The sequence below is a fragment of the Rhinatrema bivittatum genome, chromosome 3 (genome assembly GCF_901001135.1).
Source record: "Rhinatrema bivittatum chromosome 3, aRhiBiv1.1, whole genome shotgun sequence".
Classification (NCBI taxonomy): domain Eukaryota; kingdom Metazoa; phylum Chordata; class Amphibia; order Gymnophiona; family Rhinatrematidae; genus Rhinatrema; species Rhinatrema bivittatum.
In genome coordinates this window covers 309,273,838-309,292,113 of record NC_042617.1, presented here as the reverse complement: position 1 = coordinate 309,292,113, position 18,276 = coordinate 309,273,838, and the positions used below count along the sequence as shown (strand labels likewise).

The 18,276-nt window shown below is 45.5% G+C and overlaps 1 protein-coding gene across 2 annotated transcripts in view; it reads right to left on the bottom strand.

Moving 5' to 3' along the window:
* NFE2 (nuclear factor, erythroid 2) overlaps positions 1-18,276 on the bottom strand; it is a 73,977-nt gene that overhangs the window by 8,503 nt on the left and 47,198 nt on the right. For both annotated transcript variants that reach the window (XM_029595156.1, XM_029595155.1), the window contains exon 3: positions 10,242-10,442. In XM_029595156.1, coding sequence (XP_029451016.1) covers positions 10,242-10,370 — 129 coding nt within the window. In that variant the 5' untranslated portion in view covers positions 10,371-10,442. The remainder of the gene's footprint in view (positions 1-10,241; positions 10,443-18,276) is intronic.

Below are 18,276 nucleotides of genomic sequence, written 5' to 3'. Positions count from 1 at the left end.
CTCTCAGAACACCACTATGGTGTCCACCTCACCCTGCCTGCCCCTGGCACAGATGCCTCAGTTCGAGCCAGCAATGGCCAAAGAACGGAGAGAGACTCGGCTCAGAGCTGCTGCCAGAACTCGGGCTGGCATCAGCCGAAGAACGGAGAAAGGCTTGGGGCCAGAGCTCAGGTCAGCGGCAGCCGAAGACTGGAAAGAGGTCCCACATGAGAGAGACGCAGCTTCCTTGTGCATATGTGTGTGTGTACACGCTTCCTTTTGTGAGAGACAGCTTGTGTGTTTATGTGCATGTGTGTGTGCTTGTGTGTCTGTGAGAGTTTGAGATGCAGCTTGTGTGAGTTTGAGGGGCAGCTTGTGTGTGTGAGTTTGAGAGGCAGCTTGTGTGTGTGAGTTTGAGAGGCAGATTGTGTGTATGTGCACGTGTGAGGCAGCTTGCTTGCTTGTGTGTGTGTGTGTATGTGTGAGAGAGATTGCGAGCCTGGGAGTGTGAGAAAGCATGTGTGAGGGTGTTTGGGGGCTTGTGAGAGAGAGCATGTGTGAGGGTGCTTGGGGAGGAAAGGGCATGTGTAAGGTTGTGTTGCGTCCGTCGGTCTCAGATGGCTTCGACCTCTGTGCCTCACTTTTCTTCCTTCTCTCTCCTCAAGCCTTGGGAAGATGGCTGCTGCTGCGTCTTCATGCCGCTCTCTCCGGCGTCCCCGGAACGGCAATGGCGACGGTGTTCGCCATGGATTTCCTGAGGGCCTCCTAGGGTGTGCGCGCGCATGCCACCCACATTTTTATCCACGTCATGGCGGGAACCTCCGGGGCAATGTGGCATGGGTCCCATATGCTAGACCGGTGCAACTGGAAGAGGTGCCAGTGCAGGTATGGGTATGTGGACCTGCATGCAGACTATTCAGCCTGTGAGACGCTGGAGTATACCGGTCATATGGTTGAGCTGGTCTGGCTGCTGCTGAACTTGGAGGGACAACCCTGAAATAGCTTGAGCCAGGGACGAGTCCACTGATCTCATTACCTCAGCAATCTGTCATGGATGTGAGCCCTTGGGCTGAGGTATGGTTGATGCAGCCTAGCAGACAAACCTAGTAGGCCCATGCCCACTCTTACAAGGACTGGATCTAGGGCTTCATCTATACCAGTCCCGTTCCCCTCCAGTTGAGCTCTTGGGTTCTAGGAGCCGGCAAGGCTTAAGCGAGGGTCCTGTAAGGAACAGAAAACCATAAGACTTGCCATACTGAGTCATGGATCCATCAAGCCCAGTATCCTGTTTCCAACAGTGGCCAATCCAGGTCACAAGTACCTGGCAGGATCCCAAAGAGTAGATAGATTCCAGATATCTGCAATACCATTTTAATAATGGTTTATGAATATTTCCTCCAGGAACTTGCCCAAACAATTTTTAAATGCAGCTACACTAATAGCTTTCACCACATCCTCTGGCAATGAATTCCAGAATTTAATTATATGTTGAGTAAAACAAATATTTTCTCTTATTAGTTTTAAATCTATTCCCTTGTAACTTCATTATGTGTCCCCTAGTCTTTGTACTTTTTGATAGAGTAAACAATCGATTAATGTTTACTCGTTCTATTCCACTAATTATTTTATAAACCTCTATCATATCTCCCCTCAGCTGTCTCTTCTTCAAGCTGAAGAGTCCTAACCTCTTTAGCCATTCCTCATAGGGGAATCATTCCATCCCCTTTATTATTTTGGTCTCCCTTCTCTGTACCTTTTCTAATTCTGCTATATCTTTTTTGAGATGTGACCAGAGCTGCACACAATACTCAAGATAAGGTCACACTATCAAGCGATACCAAGGCATTATGATATTCTCTGTTTTATTCTCCATTCCTTCCTAATAATCCTTAGCATTCTATTTGATTTCTTGGCTGCTGCAGCTGCACACTGAGGTGACTCCTCATGTGGAACCTTGCATTTTGTAGCTATAATTTAGGTTACTCTTCCCTAAGTGCATCACTTTGCACTTGTTCACATTAAATTTCATTTGCCATTTGCATGCCAGTCTCCCAGTTTTGCAAGGTCCTCTTGCAATTTCTCACAATCCTCTTGTGACTTAACAACTTAGAATAATTTTGTGTCATCGGCAAATTTGATCACCTCACTCGTCCCATTTCCAGGTCATTTATAAATATACAAGCCGTAAAGCCCGTTAAAACGGGCTACATCCCTCTGTCTCTCACCTCCCCCTCATTCTCTCTCCCCTCACTCTTCACCACCCCCCTCCCCCACCCACTCCTCTCCACCCTCCCTCTCCTCTCACTCAGTCCCCCCTCTCCCTCCCTCCCACTCAGTCCCCCTCTCCCTCCCTCCCTCCCACTCACTCAGTCCCCCTCTCCCTCCCTCCCTCTCACTCAGTCCCCCTCTCCTTCCCTCCCTCCCACTCACTCAGTCCCCCTCTCCCTCCCTCCCTTCACCCACCTCCATTTCCTCCCGGCGCCGTAAGCGCGACTTCCCGCAACCCTCACCCAGCTCCATTAACTCCTCCCGCTCCTGCCGGCAGATCTCGGGGGGGGTCACTCCCGCGCGCGCGGCAGTGACCCCCCCGAGATCTGCCGGCAGATCTGGGGAGGAGAAGTAGCGGCACCGCGCGCGCGCGGTGCCGCTACTTCTCCTCCCGCTCCTGCCGGCAGATCTCGGGGGGGGGCGCGGGAGTGACACCCCCCCCCCCCCCGAGATCTGCCGGCAGATCTCGGTGGGGGGGGCGCGGGAGTGACACCCCCCCCCCGAGATCTGCCGGCAGATCTGGGGAGGAGAAGCAGCGGCACCGCGCGCGCGCGCGGCGCCGCTGCTTCTCCTCCCACTCCTGCGGCCCCACCGCCATTTTTTTTTTCTGATCGACATCCTTGCCCGCACATGCGCAGTAGAGCTGTGCTCTACTGCGCATTTGCGGGCCGTCGGTCACAGGCCATTTATAAGGTAGATTAAAAAGCAGTGGTCCCAGAATAGATCCCTGGGGAACTCCCCTATTTGCCTTTCTCCATTGGGAAAATTTACCATTTAGTTCTACTCTCTGTTTTCTATCTTTTAACCAGTTCCCAATCCACAATAGAATACTGCCTTCTATCCCATGAAATTTTAATTTCCTAAGAAGTCTCTCATGAGGGACTTTGTCAAATGCTTTCTGGAAAGCCAGATACACTATATCAAGTGGCTCACCTTTATCCACATGTTTATTTACGTCCTCAAAAAATGTAGCAAATTGGTGAGGCAAGACTTCCCTTGGCTAAATCCATGTTGGCTTTGTCTCATTAAACTATATCTATCTATTTGATCAGCAATTTTGTTCTTTGATAGTTTCTACCATTTTACCTGGCACAGACATCAGACTCACTTATCCGTAGTTTCCTGATTACCCCTTGATCCCCTTTTAAAAACTGATGTTACATTGGAAATCCTCCAGTCTTGAGGTTCCATAGTCTATGTAAATGATAATTTACAAATTTCCAATTGCAAGTTCACAATTTAATTTCTCAGTTCTTTCAGTACTCTGGGATGTATACCATCTGGTCCAGGTGATTTGCTACTCTTTAGTTTGTCAATTTGTCCTATTATATCTTCAAGGTTCACTGAGATTTGTTTCATTTCCTCTGCATCATTACCTTTGAATATAATTTCTGACGTGTATCTTTCTTACATCTTCCTCAGTGAATACCGAAGCAAAGAATTAATTTAGCCTCTCTGCTATAGCTTTGGCATCCCTAATTGCCCCTTTCACCTCTTGATCATCTAATGGTCCAACTGACTGTTGTATGTCCTGGCTGTGGCAGGCCCTGACTGGTCCTACTCACCCCCGAGGCCCAGGTCCCAGCCCTGGCCCTTCTTCTATATGTTATGCACTAACTTTCTGAAGTACCTCATCTCTGCTGTATTCAAGAATGCTAGTTTTAGATTAAGACTACTGAGGACCCTGCCTACGTGCTGGAATGCAGCCAGCCTACATGCTGGAATGCAGCCAGCCAACACCCCAGACCCATTAGCTGATTGGCCTAATACATTCTCAAATGAAATGGACTATAGTTATCTAGAAACAACACTCTGAATGTACTCTGATTGGTCAGTTAAGGAATATATAAAGTGTGGGTATATTGCTGGACGATTGAGTACCAAGGTATTTACACGATTGCTGTAAGCCTGATACTCCGGGGAACAAAATAATTTGTTCCTCCCCCTCTCTTGTTGTCTTTGTCTCTGTCTTTCTTTAAATAAAAGTCTCAAGTTACTAACTGTTGCTGTGCCTCTTTAGAATCAACACTTCTTTGGCAGCGGTAGGCAGTCGCCTACGCGCTCGTGCTCCTGCCAAATTCCCAGGTTCCTCCGGCAGCTCCGTGGCCTCCTCCAGTCCCAGTCAGGTCTCCCCATGTGCACCGAGGGGAGACGCCACCACCACATAACTCTAGTCAGTATGACTTAGGCGCGCGCCTTCCCCGACTTTAAAGGGGCCACGGCGGGAAACCTTCCTGCGGCCCCGGATGATGACGTCTCCAGGCTCTGCTACTTAAGGCAGGCCCCGCCATCCAGACTTTGCCTTGGCAACAGGTCTCCACGCTTCCAGTCGTGTGCTTAGTTGCTACTCCTTTCTGTCGCAAAAGTAAATTGTACAAGAAAAGTAGCTCTTCTTTCAATGGACGATTCATACGATTTCTCCAAAAATTCAGAAAGATCTACATTTAAATCTGGCTGATTTTCTTGCAGTGGGGAGGTTTCTTCCGAGGGTTGAGACAAATAATAAATTTTAGATAATGCAGGCAACGCAGCATCTGGATATTTTAATATGTTTATAAGATAGCTCTTAAATAAATCATTCGCAGAAATCAACTTCGTCCTTGGAAAATTTAATATCCTGAGGTTAGACCTTCTAAGCTGATTTTCCATCATTTCCATTTTATCCATTTGAATTTTTTCGGATTTTATAAAATTAGTTTGAATGTTTTCTATACCTTCTATTTTCCCCTCAATCACTTTTACTGCTTTATCCATTTTCTCCTCTTTACATTCCAGGATCTGAGTTTTATTTAAAGCCTCGAACTGTAGAATTTAAATTATTTATGGATTTATGCATAGCAATCAGCATATTCCCAATTTCCTCTAATGTTATTTTTGATGTTATAAGAGGTTGATTGCATATCACTCTTAATTCATGATCCTCCGTTCCTACCTCTGCTGGAGCCGTTCCATAGTCATCTCTGCGTTGTAATGCCTCTCCATTTTGGCTCCTGGAACCCTGCACTTCCGGGTTCACCGAGGAGCTAGATGTTCCCTCTGCTCCTCTCTGGTTGCCAAAAGTTATCGAGGTAGATCTTCCACTCCGGGGTTCAGACATCAATTCTGTCTCTCTCATGCAGGATGATGGTTCAGGTGTTGTTGGTGTGTCGGGGCTCAACGATGTTTCATAGGTCTGGGGACTAGGTAACTGTTCCTTATCAACATCCCCTGTGACCCCTCCTCCCGGCGATACTGGTGGTTTCATAAGAACATAAGAAAATGCCATACTGGGTCAGACCAAGGGTCCATCAAGCCCAGCATCCTGTTTCCAACAGTGGCCAATCCAGGCCATGAGAACCTGGCAAGTACCCAAAAACTAAGTCTATTCCATGTAACCATTGCTAATGGCAGTGGCTATTCTCTAAGTGAACTTAATAGCAGGTAATGGACTTCTCCTCCAAGAACTTATCCAATCCTTTTTTAAACACAGCTATACTAACTGCACTAACCACGTCCTCTGGCAGTAAATTCCAGAGTTTAATTGTGCGTTGAGTGAAAAAGAACTTTCTCCGATTAGTTTTAAATGTGCCACATGTTAACTTCATGGAGTGCCCCCTAGTCTTTCTACTATCCGAAAGAGTAAATAACCGATTCACATCTACCTGTTCTAGACCTCTCATGATTTTAAACACCTCTATCATATCCCCCCTCAGTCGTCTGTTCTCCAAGCTGAAAAGTCCTAACCTCTTTAGTCTTTCCTCATAGGGGAGTTGTGTCCTCGCAAACATGGCTTCAATCCGTGGCTGTCTTAATTCTGCAATAGGGGTCGAGGTAATTTCTCTAACTCTGACTTTCCTCTTTGTGTGCGGCATATTCAAAGTAATTATCAAAGAAGAAAAAGGAGGAAACTTTCAGAGTAGTAATACCGATAGTCCGGAGCTGCCTTGGATGCGTGTTCACTGCACGGTGGCCTTCTTGGTCGATTCTTGGCTTTCACTTTCGCTTGTTCCTGACCACACTTTGGAAGGATTATCTGGCTCTGACCCTTGCCTGTACCTGACTTTGTCTTCTGCCACCTGCCCTGACTTCAGCTTGTACCTGACCTCGTCTTCAGCCGCCTGCCCTGTCTCCAGCTTGAACCTGACTCTGCCTCCAGCTGACTACTTGAACTTGGCCTTTCTTAGGCTCTTGCCTATTTACAAGCCCGGACTTAATCTGTTCCTGATCTCTAGCCTGCTTCAGCCAGTCCGGTCTTTTGGATCCAGGCCCTGTCTCAAACTCAGCTCCTTTGGACCCTGTGTCTCTGTTGCTTCCTGGCTCCCTGCCTCAAACATCCTTCACGGGATCAACCACGCGGAGGCCCGCCTAAGACCAGCCGGCCCCGGTACTCAAGGGCTCAACCTGCAGGGAACTAGGGTTGGTATTGGCAAAGCTCCAGTCGGCCTCTGCTTCCCATTCTGCTCCGCCTCCCGATGGTGGGGACCCATAGAGGCTTCCTCACGGGTAGCGCCAACTCCACCTTGGGCTAAGGGTCCACCTCCGCAACACTGACTCCCTCATAGGCTTTTTACCGCGCATGTACCTGAAAACATTTTTATTATGAGTTTTTGCTTCCACGGAAAGCTTCTTTTCAAATTCTCTCTTTGCAGGGGCGGATTGGACTATCGGGGGATCGGGCATCCCCTGGTGGGCCGGTCGCTCCAGTCATGTGGTGTGCCGTGCGCGGCCGTCACAGAGCCGCGCTTGGCAGACCACGTGATGTGTCCTGGGCCGGCCTAGGCGGCGAATACCCGGGCCGGCCATCCTCAGGAATCCGCCGCTGTCTCTTTGCTTTCCTTATCAATGCTGTGCATCTAACTTGCAGTGCTAATGCAGTCAAACAAAGTCGAGTAGAGGGCTAAGGTCCAGGCAGGCAGTGAACAAACAGTGTCAAGATCCAGGCCAAGGTCAGGGCAGGCGGAGGTCAGGCGGCACTGAGGACCATGCAGAGGTTGGTGCAGGTGGAGATCAGGCGGTGTCGAGATCCAGGCTGAGGTCAGGGCGGGCGGCAGTCTGGTGAAGTCAAGGTCCAAAGCCAGGGTCAAAACCAGGAGTCAGGCAGGGATGGACAGACAGGACTAAGACAGGAGACCAATACACAGATGAAACAAAGAAAAACAGGGCAAGGCACAACAAGAACGGGCAAGGAGACAGAAAGGCAAGCCAAAGAAAACAGTGAGGCAAGGCAAGTACAAGACAGCAACAGCAGCATGCACCTCAGAAGCAGGAGGATCTATTGCTGAGGCATCGGTTCATAGCATGGCAGGGATTTAAATACCCCAGCACATGACGACATCAGAGTTTGTCGACGGAGGATTTTCAAGGCACAGGGCCTCCAAGAGGTGCTGCTCTTGGCATGCGCATGCACACCTAGGAGACCCTGGGCTGACATGGCATTTCAGCGGCATGTGAGCCACACAGATGAGGGTGAGCACGGCCAGTTGCTGGACATCCCGCAACCAGCCAAAATGATACAAGTTCCAATAGTGACTCTAACGCAGGCTAAAGTCTGCTGCAGTCGGTGTATCAGCAAGAAGGCGAAGCCCTACAGTGTTAGACAGGTGAGAACAATCAGGCTGATTCTTCACTTCTAACAGTTACTCTTTTGTATAGATCAGGATCAATGAACAATCCACCCACCTGTCTTGCCTCCTTTTCCCTCCATTCCACTGCCTTCTCCTTTCAAAGCTACACCAGAAAACAAGGATTGCCTTGTGAGCTGATCCCTCTCAGAATCAGAGACCATGACAACTGACTGCAAGGAAACGTTAGCGTGTCTTAAAAAAATCATAGAGTAGAAAACACCACTTTTCCTGCTTGCATGTAACGCCTTGGTGACATTTCAAGGTTCATATTCAAAAGCCATTTAGACGGATAACATAATAGTTATCCGTCTAAATGGATTATCTGGCTATATTCAGCCTTTATCCAGCTAAATTCTAGCCGGCTAACAAGTTAGGTGCCTAGAATTTAGCCAGATAAATTAGGGGCCATCCAGGGTGTAATTGGGAGGAATTGAGATAACCAGCTAAGTTAACCAGCTAAGTCCAATATTCACAGTGAAAGAGCTGTCCTAAAGTTAGTCAGCTATAGTTAGCCGGTTAACTAATTAACAGGCCGATACAGTAAGGACACGTAAGAAAGAGTGCGGCAGTGCCGGGCGCACCCTCGTTTGCCGCGCGCACAATTTGGTTCACATACCACCCGATACAGTATTCAAATGAGACGCAAATGCAAGCGGCATCCAAAGCGCGCCCATGAAGCAGTAGGCGTGCACAATCCATTTTACTGTATAGAGCGGTATACAGCGCCTATACAGTATCCAGGGTGCGCTGGTACCTGTCATTTGAAATGTCATTCCACCAGGAAAGTGGATGGTTCTCCTACAGACCCGCTGCCTTGAGCACCCGACTGGACGTCCAAGCCGGACTTCCGAGGTCGCAGCTTGGATGTCCAGCCTGGGCGCTCAAGGCAGGGGGAAGGCCCATGAACGTCTGTCGGCATTGAAGCAAGTACCACACACTAGTTACTCACCAAAATACTCTTTCTTCATGTGCAGCACCAGCTCCTTCTCCAGTTCCAGGGACTGACCGCACAGGCTGGAGCGTGGAATGGCCTGTGGCGGGCCGGCGCCGTCAGCCTCAGGGTCGCCCGGGGCCCCGTAGCGCGAGTCCGAGTAGCTGGAGCGAGGGCCGACGTGCCGCTGGTTGAAGCCCATGCTGATGCCGCTGTACCGGTTGCTGCTGGGCTTGCTGCCGCTGTCGTAGCCGGTCAGGGCGCGTTGTGCGTTCATGCATTTTTCTGCTGCCTCGAGCGCCCGACTTGGACGTCCAGGTGGGCGCTCAAGGCAGCGGGAAGGTGCATGAACGCACGCCGCGACCTGAGTGCCTGGCTGGACATCCGAGGTCGCGGCGTAGGGTGTGTAGGGATAGGGCCTGATACAGGAACTCGTGCTCACTGCAAGTCAGCGGCGACAAGGAGCCCAGATCCACGAGAAGGCCAGAGGAGCCTCCGGAAACCGTGTCCGTTCTTCCCTACGGAACCGAAGTACTCTGATGTTAAGCGCGGTGGTGCCAGGTTGGGTTACTTTTTTCCCCCTTGTGCGAGAAGCATTTTTTTCTGTGGATTGGGTTGGTTTGGGACTGGGCGGCTAAGTTTGCATTTTTTTCTGTGGATTGGGTTGGTTTGGGACTGGGCGCCTAAGTTCACCACACTAACACCACACTAACGCCAGGGTCAGGGTAGGCGGTAAATTTGCAGGTTAAAGACGCGGCAAAATAGCTGGTTAAAAAGGTGATAATCTGGGCGCACGTTACTGTATCGGAGGGAATAGCTAATCCGATCATTAACATATTATATACATGCGGCGGGCGGAAAGGGATACGTGTCGATTTCAGTAAGTGGTAAGGACGCGTAAAATCGGATACTGAATCGCGGGTTAGATATACGCGTCCAAAATGTGCGTACAAAGCGGGTTAAAAACAGGGTAACCGCGGCCGCCGACTATGTTCAATAGTTGGCTGCACTGTTGAAAATTCTTCTAAAGTTAGCCATATACATTTATTCGGCTAACTTTGCTATCCGCACTGTGTCTGAATATAGACTTCCTCAAATCTGCTCAGTTGACTGGTTGGAGTAACTTTGCTATGCTCATTTATTGCATTATATAAACTGGGTTGGGGATTTTATGGGCAGCACACATGCCTGTTAATATCTAACAGCTCTTCCAAAGCACCTCAATCCTGCCTTGTAATAACCCCTGCTATTCCAGTACCGAGATCCTCCTACACAAACAATTCTGTATTGAGCACCTCAATTCTGCTCTGCAATAATGGAGATAAAAGGGATATATAGCCACTAAACAGAGTAGATCACGGAGTCGCAGAGTAGAGACAAATAGGTTTCATTTCTACATAGTGATTTAGTGTCTGATGGACAATTTTGCTATTCTTCCTATAGGAACAAGTGTGACTGACCTCCAGCTCAGTGATGGACATGATCTCCTGCCAGGCCAGTTCTATCTCCCGCGTAGGGCCTGGTTCTCCCACTGGTTGAGGCAGAAGCATTGTTCGAGTTCTGCCTTGTTGAGGAGGACAAGGGGGCATCTTCTCAGACTTGTGACCACACAAGATCCGGTCCAGGATGAGCTCACCACACCCTGCCGTGGTATTGTGATCCTGTAGCAGAGGAAAAAACATACAACAAATAAGAAACTGGAAAAAGATGAAGACACAACCTGACAGAAGAAAAAATAAAGGGAAAAGGAAATATAAAACAAACTGAATGTAATAGTGACTAAGGTACTTTAAAAATAAAGATTTAAAGCAACATTTCAAGTGAGATTCCTTAATCTGCCTTTTTTGCCTTGGATGGCTTTTCCTTTTAATCTTATTCTTGGTTCTCCTTTCTTTTCTTAGAGAAATTTCTAATATGGCCTGTAATGAACAGCTGGAGGGGTTTATTTTAAATTCCTGTATATTTTTAAGAGAAATACAGGGCTGTACCTAGCAGACTTGCGGGTGTGTTGTGTAATCAGTTGCACAGCAAAGAGTACTGAACCAAGGAAATAATAAAATCCTGACTCCTAATTGGCTAAATTTGAAAATTCGAATTTAATATAATTTTTTTCTTTATTTTTTACCAATATATATTGCTTTCTTTCTAGTTTCATTCTTTTTTTTTGCCTGGTGTGGGACTGATGAACTAACTTTTCCCCTCCAAAAATCTTCTCCATTAGATAGTGCTGCTGCTGCTTATTTTGTCTTGTGTGGATTCTTACATTTAGGGGTAGATTTTAAAAGGAGCGCGCGGGCGTACATGTGCGCGCGCTATCCGGCGCGCATACATGTACGCCCGATTTTATAACTTGTGCGGGCAGACGCAAGTTATAAAATCAGGGGTCGGCACGCACAAGGGGGTGCACAATTCTGCACCTTGCGCGTGCCGAGCTGTGCTGCCTTCCCCCGTTCCCTTCCCCCTAACCTAACCTTCTCACCCCTTCCCCTAACCTTTCCCCCCCTAGCCCTACTCTAACCCCACCTGACCTTTGGCAAACCTTTTGCGCCTGCCTGGAGGCAGGTGCAGTTTGCGCACGCCAGCAGCCTGCCGGCACGCGATCCTTCGACAAAGTGGCAATGGCCGCTGTGTCGGAGGCCCAGACTGCTCCGCCCCGCCCCTTTTTGCAAGCCCCGGGACTTACACACGTCCCGGGGTTTTACATGCGTCGCCGGACCTTTTTAAAATAGGCCCTGCGCGCGTAAAAACCCCCCCCCCCCCCATGCGCGTAAATCCTCTGGATTTACGAGCGTAGGGCTTTTAAAATCAGGCATTGTCTAGGTGGCATTATGTTTGCTAGTTATTATTTTAAATCCCTGTGTATTTTTAAGATAAATATAGGGCTGTACCTAGCAGATTTGTGGGTGTGATGTGTAGTAGTTGCACAGCAAGGGGTATTGAATGAAGAAAATGATAAAATCTAAGTAGAGCTACAAATAATAAAAAACAAATGCTGTCTATTTCTTCTCATCCATCCCCTGTCCCTCCCATCCCTAGGGTGTTTCTTTCTTAAATAGTTCTTCCCAAGGACTTAGATTAAATGAATAATATAGGACATAAGTACCAATCTCACAACTTGTTTATTAATCACTATTAACAAAATGTCCTTTATTAGGTGCAACTAAAATTCTTCACTAAAGATCCTTTGAAAATTTTTTTTGGACTTTTGTTGATTCACAGTTGCCACTTACATTTTCATAAAGGAGGAAAATACCTCAGAACCGAGAATGCATTTGTTTAAACAACATGAATAAAGGGGCTAGTCGCTGGTTTGAACCTAGTGGGACTTTCTGCAATGTCTTGTCATATTATGTCTCAGTCATTGGTGCGATATGCCACTTGGAATGTGTCCAGATTGGGTCTGTTCATAAATGCTATAAAACTCTCCAAGCCTTATGTCGCCAGAAGGTACGTGTTGCATTGCTGCAGGAAACTTGTTTACATGAAAAGGAACATCAAAAACTTTGGCAGGGCTGAGCTGGAGAGGTGTTTTCTTCTCCATCTCTTAATAAGAAGGCGGGAGTGGCGATTTTGATAGGGAAGCAACTTTCTTTTCAAGCCATTAAGACTATTTCTGACCCAGAAGGGGAATACTGGTAGCTGTGTATTTATTTGTTCAACTTGTATCTCTTTACAATGTATATTCTTTAAACTATCTAGATCTTAATTTGTATATGCGGTATTCAAAAGATTTTAAATAAATAAATAAATGCAATGTATATGCCCTGAATATTTACCAATACTCTCTTTTCTCTAAACTGGTGAAACTACTGGCCAGTGAAACTCAAGGTTTACTTGTTTTAGGTGGGGATTTTAATTGTGTCTGTAATCCAAATATGGACCGGTCCTCTGGTATCCATATGAAGGGAGACCATCTATTGAAAGGTGTTTTATGTACGTACCACCTTAGACTTGGTAGATGTTTGGCGCACATTGCACCCTTTGGTACAGAATATACCCATATTTCTAGGGCGCATGGTTCACATTCACGCATAGATTACTTGCTTGTGGGAAACCAGGCTTTCTCGAGGGTAGTTGGTACAGAGATAGGGATACCGGAGATATCAGATCATTCTCTGGTGTGGATGGATGTGGAGGGGTCTCGTCCTTCAGAAGCAAGAATGACATGGTGATTTCTGAGATATCTCACCGAAGCAACTGGGTTTAGAGCATTTTAAACTCAGAAATGGGAAGATTGCTCATTTTTTAACGCAGCTCATAAAGACAAACTGAGCCTCTTCTGGGAAACAGCAAAACAGTTTTGCGTGGGGAAATCATTTCTTATGTGGTGGCCCAAAGAAAAAGGCTGTCTAGAGAGGTGGTTCTCCTTGAAAAACAATTGCCAACTGCAAAGAAAACTTATGAACACCATCAGGCTGCAGAGCCTAAGGTTCGTTTTTTGGAAATTCAAACCTCCCTAAACTCATTATTGCATAAGCGGGCCCAGAAGTCTCTCCTGTACTATAAGGCGAGGTTTTATCAATTTGGGAATAAATCTGGAAAGATGTTGGCAAATTTGACCAAACATTGGGGTGGATCACACTATATTAAAGCTTTGAGAGATGTAACAGGAAGCATTAAAAATTCTACTGGAGACGTCTGTGGAACATCGTTCTTTCTTTCTATGAGGAGACGTCTGTGGAACATCGTTCTTTCTTTCTATGAGGAGATGTCTGTGGAACATCGTTCTTTCTTTCTATGAGGATTTATATAGGGATGCACCAGTAGATGAGGGACAAATTGCTGCTTATTTGCAGAGAGATCACTTGCCCACACTAATAGTTTCCCAGAAGCAAGCACTGAATACCCCCATTCAATTACATGAAATTCAACAGGGTATTCACCAGGCTCATCTTTAAAGACCCCGGGCCCTGATGGTTACTCTGGGGAATTTTACAAACTGATGGGAGATAAACTACTATTGCCCTTGGGGGATATGTTTAATGAGCTTATTTAATTAGGTTATTTTCCTTGGTCATCCAACAGGTGTTCATAATGGTAACACACAAAAGAGATAGGGATCCTCTGTCGCCAGGGTCTTATAGGCCTATTTCACTGTTAAATTTTGACATTAAATTATTAGCAAAAATAATGGCTGACAGATTGGCTAGACATTTACCTTCCTTAATTAAAGAGGAGCAAGTTGGGTTTGTTAAAGGGAGATATTTGGTCCGTAATGTTTGGAAAGTTTTAGCATCCATGGAGTTCAGTACTGGGAAACAACTCCATCGCTACTTTTGAGTTTCGATGCTGAAAAAGCATTTGATCAAGTGGCTTCGAAGTTTATGTTTGCAGTGCTCAAAGCAGTGGGTATGGAGGGCTACTTCCTAAAACTGGTGAAGTTGCTTTATAGTAACCCAGTTGCTTCGGTGTAGATAAATGGGGCTCAATCTAAGAGTTTTGCATTGAAGAGAGGCACTCGTCAAGGTTGTCACTCTCCCCTTTATTATTTATTCTTACCCTAGAGCCTCTTCTAACTATGATCAGGGAGAATTTGAGGCTCTGGTAGAACAAGACGTGTGACTCTGAGACACCCAATTACCTCATCTTTGAGGCATTCTTGTATCCGCCCCCATTTTCAAACATCCAGGATTCAGAAACCTTGGAATAATTGGATAACAGTGGGCTCTGGCAGAATAAGGCCTGTGATGAAGAGATACCCTTTCTCCCTGCTGTTACTCTTACATATCGCATTTTCTGCATTAGAAAATGAAGAAGCCCCAGAAATAGAATATGAAGTGATGTCTGAAGGGGAAGTAATCACCCAATACACCCAGAAACCCTCCAATTGGCTATAACTTGATAAGGAAGGACAGAGATTACAAAAAAGGGGGAGGAATAGCTCTTTATGTCAAAAACAATATCCATAGATATATATCATTGCCAACGATCGGGAAAACAATTTTTATTTATTTGTGTAACCAGACCTCATATTATACTGGTAAAAAGTTTGTTAATTCCCCGTTATTCCTTTTACCACATCTATAAACTCTTAGTGGTTATTCAACTTGTATAATCATTGGTTCTGATTACCATTTTTTTAAATTATTGGTTCTGGTTACCATTTTTTTAAATTATATAGTGAGCAACACTTATCGTTTTAACGCTGAGAAGAATGCTGAAGGAGTGATCGTCTATCAACGTGCCCGGTTCTGGTTACCATTTTTTAAAATTATATAGTGAACAACACTTATCGTTTTAACGCTGAGAAGAATGCTGAAGGAGTGATCATCTATCAATGTGCCCGACACGGCTCGTGTTTCTTAATAGCTTTGTCAGGGGCCAAATTTTCAACTTTAATTTGCTTTTCTGTGCTATCACTCTTCAAGCAACTCTTCAAGCAACTCTTCAAGCAAATGAACTGCAAGCGACATGGGGTAGAGAAAAAGCATTATGGACCATCCTAAAAAAAGATGTTTCTTCTATTTTTACTGGAGTGATCTACAGGACTCCTTCTTAAACTGAAGAACTGGATAGAGATCTGATCGAAGACATCCAAAAGATGGGAAAGAAGGGAAAAGTGTTGCTCGCTGGAGATTTTAATCTGCCAGATGTGGACTGGAATATTGTTATGTGTCAAACATGCTTACGGGCACTTCTCCATGGGTACAAGAACACTTAGATTTTGTAGAAAGTACAATTTTTATTGAGAAATATAAGTATTCTTGGGAGATGCTGGATGCCCGTTCTCTGACAAACTGACCACCAGCATCTCCTCGTATATATGAACTGATCCTTCTTTTTTAGGTAAAATACAATACAGTACTAGGTCAGAAAGTTGTGTGTCCACCTGGAGTATTATTTACATAGGTTGTCATGTCAACAGCATGATAAATTATCCCTAAATTACCCTGAGCAGTTCTCCCAGTTGGGGCCCATTTACCATCACTCTTTAGATAATCCTTTGTTCTGTTAAAAATCTTGCTGTTCAGGGCAATCGCATATCTTAGGCTGTGTGCTGTGTTTACAGATGCCCCTGTAACCAACATTCTAGCCTGAGGTTCTGACCATTGCCTTCTGCTCTTGTGACCCTATAATTAGGCATCACAAATTGTCACCAGCTTGAACTGCTGTCCAGGTGTCCTTGGAATTCCTCCAGGTCAGGCTCAGTAGGGCATTAAGTTCACCTAGCCAGAAAGGCTAAGATAGCAGAGGATTCTGGGTCAGTTGCCGTCTCCATGTTGATCTAAAGCTCAGGCACACATATTATCCCTTCTGCAGAATCTACAAGAAGTAGAGCGATTTGGTTGTCCTTCAAGGGGCTCTGCTCAAACAAATGGTAATGGAACCCACAAGGGAGGGTGATAATTGACCTAGTGCTCACTAATGGGGATAATGTCTCTTAAGGTTCAGGTAGGTGCCTACCCGAGCACCAGTGATCATTAGATGGTTTGATATCACAAACAGGATACAGAGAAGTCATACAAAGACTAGAGATGTGAATCGGAACCAGAATCGGTTCGGATTTCAGTTCCGATACACATCTCTAACAAAGACCCGAATTTTGAGTTTCACAAATACAGACTTTGTCAAAATAGGGATGTACCTGGAGGAAGAACTGGAAGCCTGAGAGAAAATGGGTGAGGTGAAACATCAATGGGCCAAATTAAAAGGAGCTATTACAAAGGCAACAAATCTATATATTAGAAAAGTAAACAAAAGTAAGAAGAAAAAAAACCCGATCTGGTTCTCAAATGAGGTGACTGACAAAACAAAGGCAAAAAGAACAGCGTTCAAGTATAAAGAATCCCAGAAAAGAGGAACACAGGGGAGAATATCTGGTAAACATGAGGGAAACAAAGAAAGAAATCAGGAAAGCTAAAGATGAAGCAGAAGAAAGGATTGCCAAAGAGGTAAAGTGAGGTGAAAAAACATTTTTAAGATATATCTGAGAAAGAAGAAAGGCCCAAAGTAGTATAGTGAAACTGAAAGATGACGAGGAGGAATGTGCGGAGAGAGACAAAGAAATGGTGGAAATATTAAATAAATACTTCAGTTTAGTGTTCATTAAAGAAGACCCTGGAGAAGGACTGTTACTGGTTGACAAGATCATAGATGGGGATGGAGTAGACAAAACTCTATTTACAGAAGAGAATATATGAGATGAGCTGAGTAAACTGAAAGTGGACAAGGCCATGGGGCTGGATGAGGTACATACCAGGATACTGAGAGGCTCAGAGATGTGCTGGTGGGTCCGTTGAAAGACCTGTTCAATAGATACATGGAAATGGATTGGTGCCACGAGATAGGAGAAGTGCCATTATTGTCCCTCTTCACAAGGGTGGTAGCAGATAAGAGGCTGGATACTACAGGCTGGTTAGCCTCACCTCGATGATGGGGAAAATTAATGGAGACTTTTCTGAAGGAAAGGATAGTGAACTATCTATAATCAGTAGCTTGCTGGATCTGAGGCAGCATGGATTCACCAGGGAAAGGTGCTGTCAGACCAGTCTTACTGATATTTTTGATTTGGTGACTAGACAAATGGATCAAGGAAGAGCACTCAATATGATTTGCTTGGATTTCAGCAAAGCTTTTGATACAGTTCCACATAGGAGGCTTGTGAACAAATTAAGCTTGGAAGTGAGCACCAAGATGGTGGTATGGATTACAAACTGGTTGACTGATAGGAGACAGTGTGTAATGATAAATGGAACCTTCTCTGAAGAGAAAACCATGTTAAGTGGAGTGCCATAGGGATGTTTCGGGACTGGTTTGATTTAATATCTTTGTGAGTGGCATTGCAGAAGGAATAGAATGTAAAGTTTGTCTGTTTGCAGATGTTACTAAGATTTGCAGCAGAGTGGATACTCCTGAAGGAGTGGAGAGAATGAAAAGTGATTTAAGAAGATTTGTTCGAAGATTTGGCAGCTGGGAATCAATGCTAAGAAGTACAGAGTCATGCATCTGGTGTATGGTAATCTGAAAGAGCTGTATATGATGGGGAGTGAAACACTGATGTGCACAAACCAAGCGAGGGATCTTGGGGTGATAGCGACTGGTGATCTGCAAAGCAATGTGAAAAGGTGATAGCTAAAGCCAGAATAATGAGGTCTCACCTGGAGTACTGTGTTTAGTTCTGGAGATCGTATCTCAAAAAGGATAATGACAGAATGGAGGCGGTCCAGAGAAAGGCAACCAAAATGGTGTAAGGGTCTGTACTGGAAGACTTATGAGAGGCTGAATAATCTAAATATGTAAACCCTGGAAGAAAGGAGGTGCAGAGGAGAAATGATGCAGACCTTCAGATACTTGAAAGGTTTTAATGATGCACAAACTTCAAACTTTTTCCATTGGAAAAGTAGAACTATGGGTCATGAAATGAAACTCCAGGGGGGACAACTCATAACCAACATCAGGAAACATTTCTTCACAGAGAGGGTGGTAGATGCTTGGAATGCCCTTCCTGAGGAAGTGGTGAAGAAGAAAATAGTCAAAGAATTTAAAGTGGCACAG